The sequence below is a fragment of the Carlito syrichta genome, unplaced genomic scaffold (assembly GCF_000164805.1).
Source record: "Carlito syrichta isolate Samal-C Ts95f unplaced genomic scaffold, Tarsius_syrichta-2.0.1 Scaffold305633, whole genome shotgun sequence".
NCBI lineage: Eukaryota > Metazoa > Chordata > Mammalia > Primates > Tarsiidae > Carlito > Carlito syrichta.
Window position 1 is genome coordinate 444,647 of NW_007249729.1, and position 20,538 is coordinate 465,184.

The window sequence follows — 20,538 nt, forward strand, 5'->3', positions numbered from 1 at the left end:
AGGTAACAGAATTAGGGGAAGTAATGTGTTCTCAGTCCTTAGCAGCCAGCAATCTTGTCACTGACACCAGTTCTAAATTATAAACATTCATGTTTTAAAAAGTACTATGCAAAGAAAAGATTTAAGCTTAATTTTCTTCTTGTAAAGATAAAAACCATAAAAATATTTTTAAAATTTTAAAATCCTGAGACATTTCAAACACACTGTTCTGGATATTTAACACTGATTTTTAAAATACATTTTATTCACTACTAGCTATTGTGATTCAAATTTGGTATAAATTGATATTTACTTTGTCAAAAAGCATTTTAATCTATTTTGAAATGGAAAAGTAGCTAGCCTATATAATATTCTGAAGATATGCTGAAGATAAATTTACTGTGCTGAAAATATGATTTTAAAAAGTTTAATCAGAAGAAGATGGGAGTAACAAGTCAAAAGGTAAAAGTTACTATTATACTATTTAGATTAAACAGCTTTTCCCCAGAATGCCTTCACTGCCTGGCTCATATTCCATGTCCCCAACTGCAACATCTCTTTGTGGGTGACACTGTTCTGTCTTCTGAGTGCTGGGGACACAAAGCAGGACTGAATGAACTTGTCTCTCTGGGATCTAGCACTACTTGCCATATGGTAAATACTTATAAAATGAGTAAATACTCACAAAAAATTAATAATTTTAAAAATTTATAAAATGGTTAATAAAGACCAAATGATTTCATTTAAGTATATAAGAATCAATGTATTAAAAGATAACATAACTAAGGAAATAATCTCTCAAGATTATTTATATGATTTGTATTTTCACACATTCTATAAATATGTTCTTCTAATATCAATGACATATACAGAACCAGAGAATGCCAAAGATTTGCTCAAAAATTTACCAACAAATATGTGTTTCAAAACTACTTGAAGTTCTTAGCAATTGGGAAGCAAAACACATCACATTAAGAAAACTCATCAAAATCACCTAAAAGAAAAAGAATCAGTAAAGATGCAGCCTAAGTGTTCAGAAATTATTTACTTGGTATTATAATTATATTTACTTGTTTAATTTTGTGGCAGGAAGCAGAAAAAAAGAGGGAAGAGTGCTTCATAAAAAACTGTCAACGAGTAGTATAAATAATCAATAAGTAATCTTTTAAAAAAGACTATCACCACATCAAAACAGTCTAAATACCAACTATAGACACAATATTCCTACATTCATATACATTTAGCAAGCACTATCTAAGACAGTATGAATATGACACCATCACCTTACAAGGAACCCATCACAACATGGTCAATTGAAAAATATGTAAGTTTATTCCATTCTATTCCTCAAAAGAAACAGTAATTAAAAATTCCACTTGGCCGGGCTCGTTGGCTCAGCCTGTAATCCCACACTTTGGGAGGCCAAGGTGAGTGAGTTTCCCGAGCCTGTGGGTTTGAGACCCACCTGGACAACTTGGTGAGATCTCATATCCACAATAAATCAAAAAAATTAGCCAAGTGTGGTAGCGCACACCTGTAGTTCCAGCTACTTGGAAGACTGAGGTGAAAGGATCGCCGGAGCCCAGCAGGTCGAGGCTATGGTGGCCGGGAGTGGCCACTGCACTCCAGTCTGGGCGACAGAGTGAGACTCCAACTCCAAAAAAAAAAAAAGGAAATTTCCACTTAAGTTCAAACTTGCTTAAAATATGTTCAAATGTGTGGAAATTTATGTTTACTGTTCATGAAAATCTAAAGAAGTTGCATCATGTGATGCTCATTGGTAAACATACACTAAGTATATAACAGTACTGTCTTAATTTGTATGCGGTCATCTAGGGAGAAAGTATCCCAAGTAACATTCACCACAGCATGTGTGCATGTATGTGCTTAAAAGAAAAACGAGATCATCACGTACCTGTCTTTTGTTCCAGGATCCTGAGTGGTGCCAAGCTGGTAAAGAATATCTATTGTGGAGTCAGAAGAGAGTCCATTCAGCCTTCCAAAAAGTAAAGGGCTATTCAAATCTTGCAACAAAGAATCAAAAGAAAAAGTCTGCTAAATAAGCAAATTGGTGATGGGAAGCTTTGCTTAATTAATTCAATTAATTATTCTTTAAAAGTAAATCCTCCATAAATTCTAACAAGAAAAAAACAAACTCCAAAATTAATGGAGTCATAAGAGAAATTAATTTCAGAAACAGTTAATCACAAAGATTATATAGCTCGACTGCCATAACTTTGCAGACATGTCAAAGTCAGAATATCTAAGTTATTTGTCACCTGTGGGATCACTGCCTGATGCCGCACAATTTCTCAGGAGAATGTCTATAAGCTTCAGGCCAATCCGAGTGGACTGTAGGCCTATCTTCACGAGCACAACCTCAATGTTTGGTGAATGCATCCCACAGTACGGTGACATCAATAAGGCTGCACATGTCTGCAGCAGATTGGCAGTGGGGGCAGCTGCACTGGCCATCATTCCTTCCAGGTCACTTATGTGAGTAAGACAATGATGTAATAACCGTAACCATCCAATACTGAAATACACAACACAAACTGTGTGGTCAGTGTGAGCAACTAAAGTTATTTCAGGGGTAGAGTGTTCGTTTTTAAAGATTAGCATGCTGTGTTTCATAAATAGCATTAATCAATTTTAAAAAAACATGTTTTACAATGCTGTAAAATCAATAAAGAATTAAACACACAGTAAATTTCCCCTATATGATAATCACACACAAACAGACTTAAGTGTTCACAGCATTTAGAAACTAGGTGCTTGCTTTTTAAAAAAAATCAGATAGGAACATGTCTTTATCCATACATATAATTATACATATATTAATGCAAACAGATTGCATGCACAGACTTGCAGAACTATAAAGTCTTGGTACCCTGAGAATAGAAAAAAAATCCTAAAAAATTTTTTTTCCTTTTTGAGTCAGAAACTCACTCTGTTGCCCAGGCTGGAATGCAGTGTTATGCTCACAGCCACCACAGCCTAGATCTGTTGAGTTCAGGTGATCAATTCTTCCACCTCAGCCTTCCAAGTAGCTGGAAATATAGGCATGCGCCACCATGCCTGGCTAATTTTTTGATTTATTGTAGAGATGAGACCTCGCCAAGTTGCCCAGGTTGGTCTTGAACCTGTGGTCTCAGGCAATCTTCTCACCTCGGCCTCCCAAAGTGCTGGGATTACAGGAGTGAGCCATTGCGCCAACCTTGAAATTTTTTTTAATCAGGGAAAATGTCCAATAAAATCCATCTATGAAATTTTCAAACATTAAAATTTATCAGAAAAATATTAATTAAAGGATATGTTCAGGTCCTTATCTGTTTGACTCAGATGCAGTCCTTTTGTTAACTAGCAATGAAAAATTACCACATAAGACCAGGTGTCTTGTTTCTAAGGTCACCTGGTTTGACTTAGATGTACTCCTGGCTACGATGTTTGGGAATCCCTATAATAGACTATGACCAAAAAATTACAATCCAAAAAACTGGAACCTATACCATGTAGTGTGGATTATGTCACAGACTAAACAAACACAAATCTCAATTTTAATCGGGCTCAGCATTCTGCTTCCACAAAATTACTGTCCCTATTACACTTAGTAAAATGATATCACACAGATTCCTCTGAAACAGAGAACTTCCAAAGACCGAAAAAAAGGAAAAAAACACAGAATGAGTAATTTCCAAAAAAGCACAGAAACCGTTTTTAAGAATGAGAAATTACACACCTTGTTTTAGACACCTGGTCTTCAGATGGAAGAAAAGGATTATTAACTGTTGCTGAAGAAGTGGTACCAAAAGCGGTGAGGCCCAGTAACTTAATTTGTGAAAGGCCTAGTGTGCTGGCATCTCGCGGGCGATGGAGTCTAAGGCAGACAGCAGAAGCCACTTCAGCTTTCACAAGCTGAATTTTTATGTAGGTGAGACCACTTGTGACAACAGGAGTGGACAAAGGTAGCATATTTACTCCATCTGCACTTACTTCAACAGACACTGAGGACGGGCAGGCTATAGGAGAAGAAAAATGAACAATCCCAAAAGAAAAGTGAACTAGATACCATAACCTAATAAAAATCCCAGAAAATAGCAGCTGAGTTACATTCATTAGGAAAAATTTAAGTGTGTACAAAATCATACTTTGACAACGACTTCCACCAAAATTAATTGTGAAGCTACTTTCCAACATAAAACATTTGATCCACAATAAAAATGATGATCATGAAACATTCTAACTCACCTAAAAAAAGGTAACCAAAGCTATGTAATCCACATGGACTTGATGCTCCCAAGGAAAAACCCAGGCAACTAGGCAATCACTGTATCATTTTTAGTTTACCCAAAATTATCACAAGTACAGAACTACATTTGATTAGGGTTTACTGTTTTGGATAATTTAGGAAAGAAGAAAAAATATTTTTCCACCAACTGATCATTTCCCTACTACCATACTGCCATGTTTTTCAACACTAAGTTTAAACTCACTGCTGAGTTTAGAAATTGTTTTCACCTCTAATCTTCTTTTTAACTTTCAAACCGAGCCAAATACCCATAAAACTCCATTCTTGCTAAAATTTAAGGAGTCTAAATGAAGTATCTGGCAACTACTACAGGAAAATCATTTCTTCTTAGCATAACAGGGAAGCCCATATAATAAAAGTATTTGTCAACTAAAACACAGTTTGAAATTTCACTTTAATTTTAATGGTAAAATTAAGAAGTAACCTTTTTTGTATGCCAATTACATGCCTGGTTTACACTTTAAAATAGACAAGTCAGATAGATCAATTTTTAAGTTTGACCTTCAAAACCTTCAGAGGAAAGTATTATCCACATTTTTCACAAACAGATAAGTAAAAGAGATGAAGTAATCCACACTCCCATAAAAACAAATGGCATACCTTATAGTCAAGCCCATGTTTGACTCTGGAGACTTGTTACATATCTTTCCATTTCTGCTCTAATCCAATAATAAACCATACTTTTTTTTTAAAGTACACTTAAGTAAAGAACACCTAAGCCAGTTAATTTTTCATAACACAGTTATCCTTTGTAATATGCTTCCTATCACAATTGCCATGTGCAAAATCTTGCCAAACTTCAAAAGCCACTATGTACATGACCCACTCCTCTGCCTTCCAAATAAAAGTTCCTCATTTTAGATTTTCCCCTAAGTCCTGTATTGTCTTATATTTTGCCTTTAATATAGCTATTTTTTACCTTCTAAAATACTGTGTTAGCATATCATCCTTCTGCACTATACATTAATTACATTTGTTTTTATGTAAGTAGTGGGGATTTCACAAGTAAGTAAGATTCAATAACAGTCTAATCTTGCAAGTAAGCAGAAAAAAATTCATTCTTCCAAATATTGCTAGGAATCTACAAAATTTCTCACAGCCTTTCATGCAATTATTTGAGTGGCATTTGAGAGCAGTGAGAATCAATGAACATAAACAAATGTAACAATTTCAACAATTATGGTAAAATTATAATCATACTAAAAGAATCTATGAACCATAAAGTATGTAAAACAGTATTTCACATTCTTTATGAATACTTGAAAGACTTCCTTAGTCTATAACTCATTTTCTAAAAATTATTTTCCTTACAAAGTTCAGTAAAATGTATTCAATGAACATGCATCAAACAAATGATACAATATTATGATAAAAATTGTAACATTACAATAAATACAAAATACCGCAAATTTTAAAATCACATTCAAATGATCAAAATATTATAAAAATTTTCACAAAGGTAATTATCTTCCAGGAGAGGGACAGATACAAATAAATCTATGCTAATAGTTTACAGTACAGGGTTAGAACTGAGGACCAGGTTAGGAAAACTAAGATAGCTAAGCACAAGTGTGTAAATGAACTCAACACAATGCTAAAGCTTAATAAATCCGAAAGCAAAGGTGGAAAATATATAACTGAAATATATTTGTTTGGATTTCATCAAACATTCTATTTGTCTGAGTTATGTTTCATGGAAAATTATTTGGTAGTGTTAAATATCCTAATAAAAACTTCAAAAATTATACAATCTGGCAATCATATCTAAGTGTACCACTTCTCACTATCTCATTTTCGAATGTTCCTAGATTATAGTATATTCTCACAATGCTTCTTTATGAATGACTACTCACTTGCAAGAGATGCAAGGTGAGGCTGTATATGAATCTCCTTAAGCAGCACTGCTGCAGGAAGGTGAATGGTGAGGTCGCACCAAGCCTCTTCGGGCAGAAAAATGTAGGACCAAGCCGCAGAGCGAGCTCTTCTGTGGGGAGGTGTGGCCTGCAAAAGCACTTCAGCGGGCTGGGCAGCAGGACTGCTAGACGTGATTGTACCTGAAGAAGATATTTTAAAGGAAATAAGAACTTGCAAAAGAAATGTAACAAAGCATTAAAAACTTTGCAAATCATAGTAAATAAACTAGGAAAATTAGCAGAAATGTGAACATCTGTGGCTAGCACCCTAGGAGTGACTGACTGTAGGAATATTCACAAAACATCAGGACATCCAAACGGCAAGGTGACTAGTTCATTATTAACTGCTGCCAAACTTATACTAATATGATAAATGAAAACTAATGACAATAAATCTAGCAATATAATTCTGAAACTAATTTTTAAAAACTGTTCAGTATCTTTCATCTTTCAAATCTTTCTTTTAAGATGTCAATGTTTACTTTTTTATCCAGCCCACAATGGCTATCTAAATTCAAAATCTTTTTAAAGATAGTACCACTTAAGAAGAAATAAGTCCAGCTGGGCGCGGTAGCTCAAGCCTGTAATCCCAGCACTTTGGGAGGCCGAGGTGAGAGGTCTGCCTCAGCCCACAGGTTTGAGAACAGCCTGGTCAACTTGGCGAGACCTCATCTATACAATAAATCAAAATAATAGCTGGGCGTGGTAGCATGTGCCTGTAGTTCCGGGTACTTGGAAGGCTGAGGCAGAAAGATCACCGAAGCACAGCAGGTAGAGGCTGTGGTGGCCATGAGTGTGCCACTGCACTCCAGCCTGGGCGACAGAATGAGATGAGACACCAACCCCCCCCCCCAAAAAGAAGAAGAAATAAGTCCTTTAAAAGTGATTAACATTCAAAGGGAAAGCTTACATAAGATTCTCTATTTAGATGAATAAACTATACTTCTACTTAAACTCAGAAATAAAAATAAATTTTACTACTAAAGAACTGTTAAAACATTCCTTCTAATCAGTACAACATTTTGATATCCACCACACTTAAAATCAACTGTCATTTAAATGGTGATAGTACAATTACTTTAACAACTAATTTTGCTTCATGCCAGCTAATAAGTAAAATTCATACCAGTAAGATTTAATAACACTTTTCTTACCTAGGGGTGCAAAGTTATGGATCCCTTCTGCATTGTCAGGCTCAGAAGCTAGTATTCTTGTTTTCAAAGTGCTATCAACAGCTTTATTCGGACCACAATCAAGAAATTTCATGATAGTTGATACCATACTTCTTGCAGTGTTCACAATAGCCCTTGTACTAGTAACCATATTGTTGCATATGAGCTGAACACCACCTAAATTTACACAGAATACAAAATGAAAACTATCTTAGGATAGACAGCTCAGCATCAAGAGTCAATTTACAGAAAAGACTACAAAAATGAGAACGTAACACACTAGTGTGGTATTACACTTAAATGCAGTTATTAGAATTCTTTCTTACCCATATCGTGGAATGCTTTCAAGGCTTCACTAGTATCCAACACTCTCAAAATAAACCACAATAATGGCTCAGATAACTGGCAAGTAGCAAGGGAGCCCTTAAAAAATTAAATATGTATATTATGATTTTATATCTTCCTATGAATAAGGTCAACTAAACTACTCAGTACATGTAATTTTTATAAACTGACAGCATTAAATAACTAAATATAAAATGTCTGCCAAAATACATAAGAAATCTCACCTGACTCAGAAAGGAAAAGAACCATTTCCTTTTTCACCACCACCATCACCATCACCACCACCACCACCACCACCCCCACCTCCCCACCCCCCATCTGGAGTCTCACTCTGTCACTCAGGCTGGAGTACAGTAGCACACTCAGTCAATGCAGCCTCAACCTGCTGGGCTCAGGTGATACTTTTGCCTTAGCTTCCAAATAGCTGGACCTACAGGTACATGCCACCATGCTCGGCTATTTTTAAAATTTATTGTAGAGAGGAGGTCTCGCCAAGTTACCCAGGCTGGTCTTGAACACCTGGGCTCAGGCAATCCTCTCACCTCTGCCTCCCAAAGTGTTGGGATTACAGGCGTGAGCCACCACGACTAGCCCAACTCAGACCATTTCAAAAGTATCTGTATTCACCTACCACTATCATTTTTTTTTACCTTAATGTGCATTTATTTTGTTGTATACTAGATACTAATTTCATCTAAAACTTGAGCTTTCTCAAGTATCTTTGTATTTTCCAAAAGGGATAAAGATAAATATATACATTCAACAAATATTTAAGAAAATGATAACTACACATTAACATACAAAAAAACTCTTAACTGTCTTAACATCTGAATTTCAAAAATGGGAAATGGGCAAGGAAGTAAAATAATTAACTAGATCCTACAGTTTCATGTTTAAAAAGGAAATATCAAAAAGCAAAATTCTCGAACATATTTTCCCCCTATTTTACCCTAACCCCTTTTAATTGAAAAAATACATATTAACATAAATGTGAAAAAAATATTTATATTACATCTTCTCAAATAACATCTATAGAGAGCATCTTGATAGTCAACCATGCTATTTTTAGGAAAAAGAAAAATACTGCTTCTTGGGACTATAGAAAGAAATCTAAAATAAAATCCAAGATCATGTTAAACATTTTATTCTTCGTAATACTATAAGAAAGGAACTGGCCATAGTGGGAAACTGCTGGGGGGCGGGGGAGGTACCTCATCAACAAGGGCATAATGAACATTTGTATACATAACCCTGAATTGTGCCCCAATTATTTAAAATTTAAAAAAGAACAACAAAAGTGTTATTCTTGTATCATTGTGGTCATCATTGAAAATACAACTTCAAGGACACTTTACTTTCCAATTTGTATTAATAATCCATAGCCCTCAATTAACTGTTGCTTTTCACCGTCCAATATATAATATGAATATACTTATTTGTCTCCATCCTATTTATCCACTTGCATTGCAAAACATTTATTTTAACTACTGCTACTGTTGCTGTCTTGAACTTACTTGTCTGCCCATATAACCACACGCCATGTAGGTCAAGATTGGCTGCAGCATCATGTGTACTGTTGAGGCTTTCTTACTAAGGGTTGTCAGTATGGTAAATAATCCATCCCCAACAGATATGGCATCTAACCCACCATGAAAATTTTCATGTTTAGTGAGATGCAATCCACTTGCCCCTAGTAAAATAAAATATCAGACTTTAAAAAAGCATATCCTTAAAAACAAATAAAAATTAAAAGAGAGGCTTAAAAGCCATTTTCCCAAGACCACTGAAGGATAAGTACATAGTATTTGTGCACACACATATACACATTCACACTTAGAGATTAAATTATCTATAATATTCAGTGAAACCTTTTTTAATATTGTCTAAACACGAGATACCCCCGTTGTTGATAATAATAAAAAGAAGTTTCTGTTATATGACTAAGTAAATACAGGCTACCAACAGATCAAAAAGTGAGGAAGACAGAAACAAGTAACATTGTTACGTAACTATACTTAATCTAATCAGAGAGTAAAGTCGTTCCCCATATTCTGAAAAAGAAATACCAACAAGCAAGACTAAAAAATACACCAGCAATGGCTTTTGTCACAATTTACAGAAATTCAATTATTTTAAGAATTTAATGTTACTATATTAGCTTTCAAATAGGTAGACAGTTAAGCAACAACTCACAAACTTTATACTGACAGATGTCATAGAAACTTACCTTTTGAATAAAATTTTATATTTCATTTTTTTAAAGAAAATGTGAGCCGGGCTCGGTGGCTCAGCCTGTAATCCCGCGCCTTTGGGAGGCTGAGGTGAGCGGATTGCCTGAGCCCGCGGGTTCGAGACCCGCCTAGGCAGCGAGACCTCATCTCTACAATAAATCAAAAAATCAGCCGGGCGTAATAGTGCACGCCTGTAATTCCGGCTACTTGGAAGGCTGAGGCGGAAGGATCGCTGGAGCCCAGCAGGTCGAGGCTGCGGTGGCCGGGAGCGGCCACTGCACTCCAGTCTGGGCGACAGAGTGAGACTCCAACTCAAAAAAAAAAAAAGAAAATGTGAACAAATCTTACTGATCTCTAGTACAAGCTTTGATGTGAAATTTTTCACGGTGAAATGTAAGAGATGCTTAGCTATAAATCATAAATGCCTGATTTATGAGATCGATTTTTCATGTTTAACTAAAAGTTACGTTAGTATTTTCTATTTTTTTATTTTTATTTATTTATTGACTTTTGAGTTGGAGTCTCACTCTGTCGCCCAGACTGGAGTGCAGTGGCATGCTCCTGGCCACCTCAGCCTTGACTTGCTGGGCTCCGGCGATCCTTCCACCTCCGCCTTCCAAGTAGCTGGAACTAGGCGCGCGCTACCATGCCCGACTAATTTTTTTTGATTTATTGTAGAGATGAGGTCTCGCCAAGTTGCCCAGGCAGGTCTCAAACCCGTGGGCTCAGGCAATCCACTCACCTCAGCCTCCCAAGCGCGGGATTACAGGCTGAGCCACCGAGCCCGGCTTCTAATATTTTTTAAATAGACATGAAATTTCTCAATATTTCACTTTCATTTACTAACTGAAGCTACTCTGTAAGTGTTAATAAACATCAGTCATACTGTTACAATAAAGAAGTTTTATACTACAAAGTAAAAAGAAAATGAACCCACACATTGCTAAAGAACACAGACACAGGACCAGAAACAAGCATACGATTGCTATTATCAATGCATACCGATGATCATTGCCATGGCGCTGCTGTTGCATAGGCCCAGAGCAGACAGAATCTGGCTCATGATCTGCTGGTTGGCTAAGACGAGGTCGGCAACATATGCAGGTGGTCCTTGAGGACTGGAACTGCTTCCATTGGCATCTTTGCCTCCTGAGACTTTTTCTTCATCAGAAACGCTATCTGATGTATTGGTGGTCACAGACACTCTTGCACTGTATTCCCTATTGCCTGAAAGAGGCAGCTGCACTAAAATGTTAACAAGTTTTAGCAAATCAAACATGAGTTGATCTCTTGTCATTTCACCACAAACTGCCTTTGCATCACCTGGACGAATGAGGTTGGCAAAGAGTCCCCCAAAGCACGCTCGTGCACCCACAGAGCTATCAGATCCACTTCTAGACATTACTTTGTCTGAGCAAGTGATATAGTGGTGCACTAAAAACGTGACAGATTCTATCACAGCAGAAATAGTACTAACTGAAACAACTTCAAAATTCTGCTCCAGAGTGAATTCTAAGAGCTTCACTTGAGCATCGAGAGGTCCTTGGCCTGTCTGGAAAGCACCCCTGCAGAAAGAGAGACAGGATTAAAAACTAAAGCATTTTAGGTAGTTTTGAAAGAAGTAACCCCTTAAACCACAATACAAGAAAACCCAAAACCTTGATACAAGAAAGCTAAGCAATAATTCAGCTCTTGGTGTTCACGACTTCATTTAGTAGTTAGCAGCTGCCCTCTCTTCTAGAGTCCTTGTTCTTGTCCCCAAGTTATACAAACTCAAAAGCAACATTCCCTTCCAAATGGAAAACTAAAGGATAAGATAATTAAAGACATGGTTTTAAAGCTACAGACTAGGGCAACCAAAAAGCTCGAAAAAATTGGCACCTCCAAGGAGATGTACCATGAGCACTAGCTTTCCTGGGGTAGAATTTGGGAAGAGACGCTGGCAATACACAAAAGGGTAAGAAGAATTCAGCTAAAATGTTTTCTATGACTTCAGGCTGAGAGTTTGCTAGGGTGGTAACACAGATCACACCACATCCAGAGGCCCTCCTCAGGCCCTTGGCCCTCTGTCCATCAGCTGTCTGCATCTATTCTATTTGGCTGCTGATGAGTTTTATCTTTTTATAACAAACCAGAAAACGTATATAAAGTGTTTTTCCTGAGTTCTGTGAGTCATTCTAATGAACTCCCGAGCCTGACGAGGGAGCTGTGAGAAGCCCCGGTTTGCCTGAAGACCCTGGACTTGCAAATGACAATGAAATGAGGACAGTTTTGTGGGACAGATCCCTGTCCTGTGGAGTCTGATGATAACTGTGGGTAGTGTCCTAACAGAACTGAATGTAGGACACCCAGCTGGTGTCATGGAACCAGAAAGCTGGTGTTGGCAAAGACACCACATATTTGGTGTTAGGGAAGAAAATCCTCAAATACCATTAAGCAGTTTCCCACCAATGGATATCAGAAAATGCTATCTTGCACAGAAATAGCCCAAGATTCATGATTGAGGGTGACGAATATAAACTCTTTCTATTAAAAAAAAAAAAATCACTGAGAAAGTCCCACTTCTGAGGCCCAATCACAGAGAAGCTGCCAAAGTCTGGGGCAGACCCAGAATGAGGGTACACCTGCCACAATAAGATGAAATGGAAACAATCGGGAAACACACCAATAAACCCTTCCTCCTTAATCCCTCCTGTTCCCCGGCTTCTTTGGTCCCAGATACATCTCCAACAGATGTTAAGGAAAAGCACATCTGGAGGATTACATGCTAATTCTCTATCAGCAACATATGAGTACAACGAAATTTACCTTTCAGTTGAAAGTATATGAATCAGCTTGAGCAAAAATTCACTGAATATCTGAGGACATGTTGAAGAAAGATGTACTTGCAACCGGGTAAGAAATTCTTGCATAGCTTGTGTAGCTGTTGGACCCACCTAAGAGAAATGCATATCCACTGAAAACTACTTGGTAACACCATCTATATAATCTCTTATTTTAAAAGCATCATGTATGAAGTCAAGAGCTACACTGTTTTAACTTTTCATATAAAAACAAAGATATGAACAATAAACAAATGTATATCTGTATATCCACTGAAAACTAAGCAACGCCATCTACAGAATCTTTTCTTTTGTAAGATCAAGTGTAAATTCAAGAGGTGAACAGTTTTAACTTTTCATATAAGAACTAAGATATTAACAATAACAGCAGAAAATAAATGCTGTTTATATTATTATATTACTATATATTATAATAAAATATACTAATATATTATTTAATATAGTAATATATTATTATAAATAAACATACATTATTTATATAGATTATGCATATACATAAATTTTCCAGAGAATAAAAACTTCTGATTCATTTTAATAATTAACCTTATTAATTATCCCATTTCAAAACAAAAGAAAGTACAGGAACAGAGGGGTCAAGTGATCCATAAAAGGTCGTGCTTCTAATAAGTAGCAAAGCAAGCACTAAAGTCACGGAAACACAAAACACAAACGAAAGCTAAAAGTCAATGTCCACCAAGTCATGAAAGACTGCCCTCTCACACTTCTGCCTCATCAAGGAAAGAAATGATAGTGAATGAGGCATGCTTTGAGAGGTGTTGTAACACTTTTACTTATTATTTGATTTGATTGTAATCTGGTTTGATGGACAACTCATAAAAACCTGCAAGAGTTCTGGAAAAATACAATGCCAATATAATCCTCCTAATTATTTTAGAGTTCAATAAAGTTAATTTCTAATACTGAGCACACAAATCATAGCACACTTAACTGAACTCCCTATATAAAACTAAGATATCTATCAGTAGAAAAGCTTCATCTTCAATAACTTGAAAAAATTTTTAGTTATTTTCTCCTGCATTTTGTAAAAAAACAGGAGAAAAATATTATTTTAAACAATGCCTTGTTCACTGACATCTAGCTCTACTACTAACTTGTGATATAATGTTGGGCAATGTAGCTGATGTGTGCTTTCTCACTCAGATGTAAAATAATGAAGTTGACATTAGTGATCCCAGGAGTCCAAATCCAATCAATCTTTAAGTACAATAATCACTCCATAACATATCTTTGCTCCCAACAAAACCCTATCCCAATGAGTGGTGTTTCTTACTTTTTTCCCTCTGACACTTATTTAATTATGATCTACAAAATTTAAGTATATTAAATACCAGAGTACTGATTAAATGTATTCAACGGAATTTAAGCTCTATGGAGGTAGACATTTGGTCTTAGTAAATATTGTACCTCTGGTACCTAGAACAATGCTTAGAATTAATACACGGAAACCTCTTAAATACTGAGTAAATGAAATAGAAGGCATGGGGCTTATCTAATGGCAGATCAAGAATTTTAAAATGATAAGCTTGTGAGATAATCTTGAATAATCTCGATTTAAAAAATATAAATACTAAATTTATTTTTTATCTAAAAAGAAATATAATTTGAAATAAAAATATTTACACAGAAATAGTACAATATAACATGAAATTAAACTGATACAAAGAAAAATTTATAGTGTGACAGAAAGTGTGTATAAGCCCTGGCAGTACCTTATTATTTATTGTTTAAAAAATCATTAATATCATCAAATGATTAAGGTGAAATGTCAATCTTGATAGCAGAGGTCATAAAAAATAACACATTGATTTTATTCCAACATGTTTGAAATAGTTCTCTGACTTTCTGATTCAGAATGTTTCCAAAATTATCCAAAATTATTACCCAAAATTACTGTATATGTCTACATCAAAACCTAGTATCGTTCTAAAAGATAATTTACTACCTGCTATTTTTCACTGTCAGTACAGCTGTTATTACAAATAATGCAAAACCTTTTATTACATTGCCACATAAGAGGCTATTATTTAGTACTTTAGCAATTAAAAAAATTGACATAGGTTTACATCACAAGTATTGTTTACTGGGCATATCCCAGTATTACCTGTGGACTGTGTTGATTTGTTCCATGTGGACTGGTGCCAGAAAGAAATTTCACTAACACATGAATAAGATTTGGATCTGAAACCAACAAATGAGCAGTACTCTCCTGAGTTCCAATGGCACTGCTGGAACCAGCTACAAAACATTTAAAAAAAAAACTCTTAACAAATGGACCATGAAATGATGAAAATGCAATATTTAAAAGCAACTTTTAGTTCCAAGGAAAATCTATATATTCTCAGTAATTTCAGTTTATTGAAGGGGTTTTGATCTCTACCATGCTGAATGAGGAGGATCTCATCCTCCATTCTCATCTATCACACATCTCCTCCTGCCTCTCCTCGGACCGTGAAAACAGAGTTTAATATGCACCTTACTCAGTACACAGTCAAGTGGAAAATAAATAACTAAAACCTGCACTACTTCCCCTTCCAAAAGCAGGCAGAGATCTACTTTATAAATAAATTTTGACCCAGTTTTCTAAAATACACTGAGGCAAAAACCATCCTGTAGGTAATCCTATAGGTTATTTCTGAACTAATATCCAGGTAACAAACAAGTTTTCTGAGTTGAATAAAATCCCTTTGGCTTTAAATCGATCTTTGGTATCAGAGTGATGCTTTTAATCCTATTTTTGGAAAACAGATTCCAGAAGAGAAAATGGAATAGTATTTTGAAGCTAAGCAATGATCTAAACTTTTAAACAAAACCCAGAAATCCAGTCATTACATTTAAGAATATTATAATGACTAAATAATTTCTAAGTAAAAAGTCACCTTATAAGAATAATACATAAAAACTTAGACTAACAGTATAAATTTGACTTGGTACTCTAAAAGCAATCAATTTTCATTTAATAATTACTAAGTTTTAAAAAGAAAAAATGATTCAAACTTCTGATGAGAGACATGAGAGTATTTATATTAACAAAGTAAACAAGCACAAAGGATAAGATATGTAAGGAGAAATTCAGAAGAGACATGTTCAATTAAATAATTTAATCACTTTCACAACTATATCCCTTCTTGGAAAAACCTACTTTTAAAATCTGAAAGCAAGAATATTAAGCATATGTCAGAGATCTGAAGGAACAAATTTGTGAACTTACAATTAAGTTGCATGTTTGTCATAAGTGTCAGGCTATGAAGCACAAGGCACCACGTCCGGAGCAACGTATTGGGATACCACGCTAACACCGTGAGAAAGCTGGTTATTGAGGCTACGCAGAAAAGAAAAAGGAAAAACATTCTTACTTAGAAAAATGAACTGTTTTTTACAAATTAAAAACCAAAAGAATGGATTCAAAAACAAGATGGGATTTCTTTAAATCAGTTCATTAACTCGTATCCTCAAAACACACAAATGAAGAGTTCTCTGCTAAATACAACAAGCAACAAGAGTCAGTAACATTTGATGACAAGGTTGAAAGCTCAGCCATAACATGACATGATATCAGTACAAATCTGTTGTACTTTCCAAATGACAGGCATTTCTATTGCAACACAATTTATGTTACTAAAAACCTTCACATTCTATAAAACCAGAAGCTGAAATAAATAAGGCATATTGGAAAAACTGGGATAAAGTAGATCAAACAAAATCAATGCAACTTCACAACAAAGAAATATGCTCATTCGCAAGATAACTTGGAGGGCCCAGGTAGGAAGCATTCACTGCAGCTGGAGAAGTCAAGAAAATGAGTCAAAATGCAACAAACACAGTTCAGTGTACAGGACAGAGCACAGTGCCCCTAATGTGGTATTCTAACAACCCCCTTTGTAAATGGCTCATTCCTAATCTAGGGCATTAAACGGAAACAGTATGAACATGTCATATCACAAACTAACAAAAACATAGTCATGCATTCAAAAACCAAAAACAATAGAAACAGGAGCATCTCACTGGTTACAATCAACACAATCTCAGTATCAAGTATAACAATTATAATGAAATCATAAGAAATATTTAAATATCCAACAACTTATACAAAGCATATTAAAGAAATTTAACTGGCCGGGCTTGGTGGCTCAGCCTGTAATCCCAACACTTTGGGAGGCCAAGGCAAGTGGACTGCCTGAGCCTAGAGGTTCGAGACCAGCCTGGGAAACTTGGCAAGACCTCATCTCTACAACAAATCAAAAATTAGCCGGGTGTGGTAGTGTGCGCCTGTAGTTTCAGCTACTTGGAAGGCTGAGGTGGAAGAATCGCTGGAGCCCTGGAGGTGGACACTGGTGGGTGTAAGCATGCCATGGCACTCCAGCCTGGGCGACAGAGTGAGACACTGACCCAAAAAAAAAAAAAAAATTAAATTGGTCATGACTGTATATTACTAGTGAACCAACTCATTTTGAAAACTAATTTTAAAAAACAAAAAGGTCCCAGCATTCTTCCTGCCTCCTTATACAAACTGTACCACAGGGTGACTTAATAGCAGATAAAAAAGAAGTTTTTCCTAACGGAAGTATTTTGGCTAAGAAATGAAGCAGGAATTAGAATTAGACTATGATCATTTGGAAACCTCTAGTGAACTGTTAATAGGTGGGTCTACCAATTTACAGGAAATAAAAGGACAGCATAGAGATACAAATTCCAAAAACCTGGACCCTAGGAGCCCTGGACAACAAACAACTAAACTTCCTTGACAAGTGACTTTGCAACGGGATTGGGAAAAAAAAAAAAAAAAAAAAGGACATGGAAGGAATCAAGACAAACTACCAGGAACTAAAGAAAGAGGATTAAGTATGTGGTCCTTATACAGATTCTGCTTCAAATAAAAAATCTGTATAACATTTCAGAGAACTGGAAATTAGAAAACTCACCAGCTTTACAGTAAGGAATCATTTTTTTTTTTTACCCTTCCATTTGTATATATTTGATATTTTTCATAATAAAATTAAAAACAGATAGGAACCAGTTTTTAAATAGTACTAATAAAACAGCAGAATAAACAGAAAGCCATCTATGACAGCAGGGCTGGCTGGTACGGAAACAATGCATATGTTAAGAAGATGTGGGAGCCGGCGGGACTGTTGCCAGTGGTGGAAGACAGAAACGTAAGAAGAGAGTAGGCTGTGGGATGCACCACTCCAGGGAGAAGCACCAGAACAGACTCTCATTCTCACCTTCCTTAAAATAGTACTAAAATCGATTCCCGTAGCCAGAGCCGAAGGATAGTTCTTTTCTTATTGAAGGATATTATTCTACTCCCATCATTCCCACGCTCTTGTATTTGCCAAGAAAAAAACAAACACAGATTTCTATAGGAAATTGACATGCCTCTCCAGTTGACCAATTCCTCCAAAGGCTAATTCATATTTTAAAAACAACAACAAATACCTGTCTTAAAAGAACAGACTATGAACACTACAAAACTTCAAGAAATATAATGTTAGGGTTAACAGAAATTTTATAAATTTTAGTTGCACGCAGGCAAAGCACAGACTACATAAGTTTTCTGTTCTTTCCCGCTATGTTGTTAAATCGTTGCATTGTTTTAAAGGTATTTTCCCCCTAAAACATTACAACCCTAATGACAAAGATTAAGATATTTTACCTAATCACTATCTTTTAAACTTGCTACTCATAGTATAATGATTCTTCTACTAAATCTTACCTTGATTTAATGAAATGACAGGTATTCGATTAGCATTATATAAAAATATGTCTGCTCCATTTTCTTTGTTTCCAGATGAGCTAGAATTTAGGCTCAATGTGAGCCACAATTGGAGAAGTGACTCCAACTGAAAAAGAATGAAAATTACAGGAAATAAAATGTATCCCTTATATCGTGAAGTACAATTTATCGTGAAGTACAATTTATATCGTGAAGTACAAAAATGTTATGTCTAAATCCTTGTCATGAGTAAAGAGGTTTTTTTAAAATTGACTACTTCCTCTAGTTTTCTCAATTCAGTTGATAAGCAAACACACCTTAAAATTCTTGATGAAACAAAATTTAACTGAATTAAAATGTATACTTGATCTCATGCAAATGTTTTTTAAAACAGGTGATTCAAGTCTTTAAGTCACAGATTTGTATATAGGTGTGTATGGAATTAAAGTACTAAAACTTAAAACCATAACTGGTCCATCACTGAAGAGCTATGCGTACTCTGATAATCAAAGTATTCCCAATATTTTTCCAACTGAGTATAATAAATCCCTGACAGACTAAGAATGAGTCTCCCAATTACTTTCATTTTTTAATAGGCAAGCAACAATATGCATTTTTCCTGAAGTCATACCTGAACATGATGGACTTGAAGCATGGAAAAAAGTTTGTTGAAACAAACATTTAACATGGGGACAGATGATAACTGTATAATAAGCTGGTTGGTTGGGTTTGCTGCTTGTAAACCCCCTAGAAGTGAATCATCTGTTCCAGTGGGAGACTGTGATACTGAAAATTAAACACAAATATGATTTTATAAGTTATCAGGAGGTATGTTAACTGGTTATTAATATATAAAAAATAGGTTTTAAAAAAAGATTAAACTGAATTCTTTAGCATGGCTCAAAACTGACTTATACTTGTTTTTATAACATTACTTAAAAGTCAAAAAGACAACACCAAAGAGAGGAGCTAATAAATTCACAGGACTCATCCAGCAAAAGTAAGTACATTTTTCTTTAGCAAATTTTATTTGCATTTTTTAATAATTAACAATGGAGGAAAGTAAAGAGAAAGAAAGAAGAATCTTGACTAAGTATTGGAAAGGCAATTTAGAATAAGCTAGATTCTAGTTCAATGGTCCTTTTCCCAATTGCATATTAGAATCAACCGGGAAGTTCCCAAAAATTCTGATGCAAAACTTATTAAATAAGGATATATTTATGGGCATACAGAAATACAGGGACATTAAAGAAGTTTTTCATATATTTAGAACATTCCTATTATACTAAAAAGAGACACAGCTGTATGTAAGATAATCAACAGATAGAAGCAGACACCAATTTCAAGAGAGAACTAACAAGTTGTTTTAAATAAGAAATATTTAACAACAAAAAAAGGACTACTCTGGACAGTACTGAGCTATATGTAATTGTGCAGAGGCTGAACTTGACAAAAGGGATTCCACATTGCCTTGGAGATTCGACACAAGACTAATTAGTGTGGCAAAACTACAGTTACACAACACTAGACCACCACTGTTTTTTTCTCTCCTTTTTTCTATACTCTCTAAGACAAGAAATAAATGAAGACTGCAAACCGGAAAAATTTACATAAGCAAGATCTAAAAACCCAAATTTCTCTACTGAAATGAGATACGAACTCTCCTTCCTAAGAGAAGCAGACATAACTTTCTTGGGATCTGTCTGCTATCTCCACCCTAGAGAAGGTGAAGTGACCTGTAGGCCTGAGGAAGAACTGCTCCCTTCCATCTGTCCTTGAGAAACTGGGAGCTATCTTCACTGTACTTCTCTCTCTGACTCAAGGAAAGCTGCACAAGTCAGACCCTGAATATCAATGTCAGCAACCACGAACTGCTGGCCAGCTCTGGAGGGTTGCCTATTTCTGTGACACAGCCATGCCCGTCCATCACATGTTGTCTCTGGTCACTTGGCTGCCCCCAATCAGAGCTGAGTAGTTTCAACACACAACATATGGCAAGCAAAGCCTAAAAT

At 35.6% G+C, this 20,538-nt stretch overlaps 1 protein-coding gene across 1 annotated transcript in view; it reads right to left on the minus strand.

Annotated features, from left to right (window-relative positions):
• The window catches only part of BIRC6 (baculoviral IAP repeat containing 6), a 165,619-nt gene that overhangs the window by 98,837 nt on the left and 46,244 nt on the right, over nt 1–20,538 (minus strand). Inside the window, exons 30-42 of the mRNA XM_021714362.1 lie at nt 19,158–19,312; nt 18,527–18,653; nt 16,022–16,132; nt 14,915–15,048; nt 12,758–12,885; nt 10,952–11,514; nt 9,233–9,408; nt 7,700–7,796; nt 7,356–7,550; nt 6,142–6,342; nt 3,719–3,998; nt 2,259–2,515; nt 1,895–2,003 (exon numbers count right to left, since the gene is read on the minus strand). Of these exons, the coding sequence (XP_021570037.1) occupies nt 1,895–2,003; nt 2,259–2,515; nt 3,719–3,998; nt 6,142–6,342; nt 7,356–7,550; nt 7,700–7,796; nt 9,233–9,408; nt 10,952–11,514; nt 12,758–12,885; nt 14,915–15,048; nt 16,022–16,132; nt 18,527–18,653; nt 19,158–19,312 (2,533 nt within the window). The remainder of the gene's footprint in view (nt 1–1,894; nt 2,004–2,258; nt 2,516–3,718; nt 3,999–6,141; nt 6,343–7,355; nt 7,551–7,699; nt 7,797–9,232; nt 9,409–10,951; nt 11,515–12,757; nt 12,886–14,914; nt 15,049–16,021; nt 16,133–18,526; nt 18,654–19,157; nt 19,313–20,538) is intronic.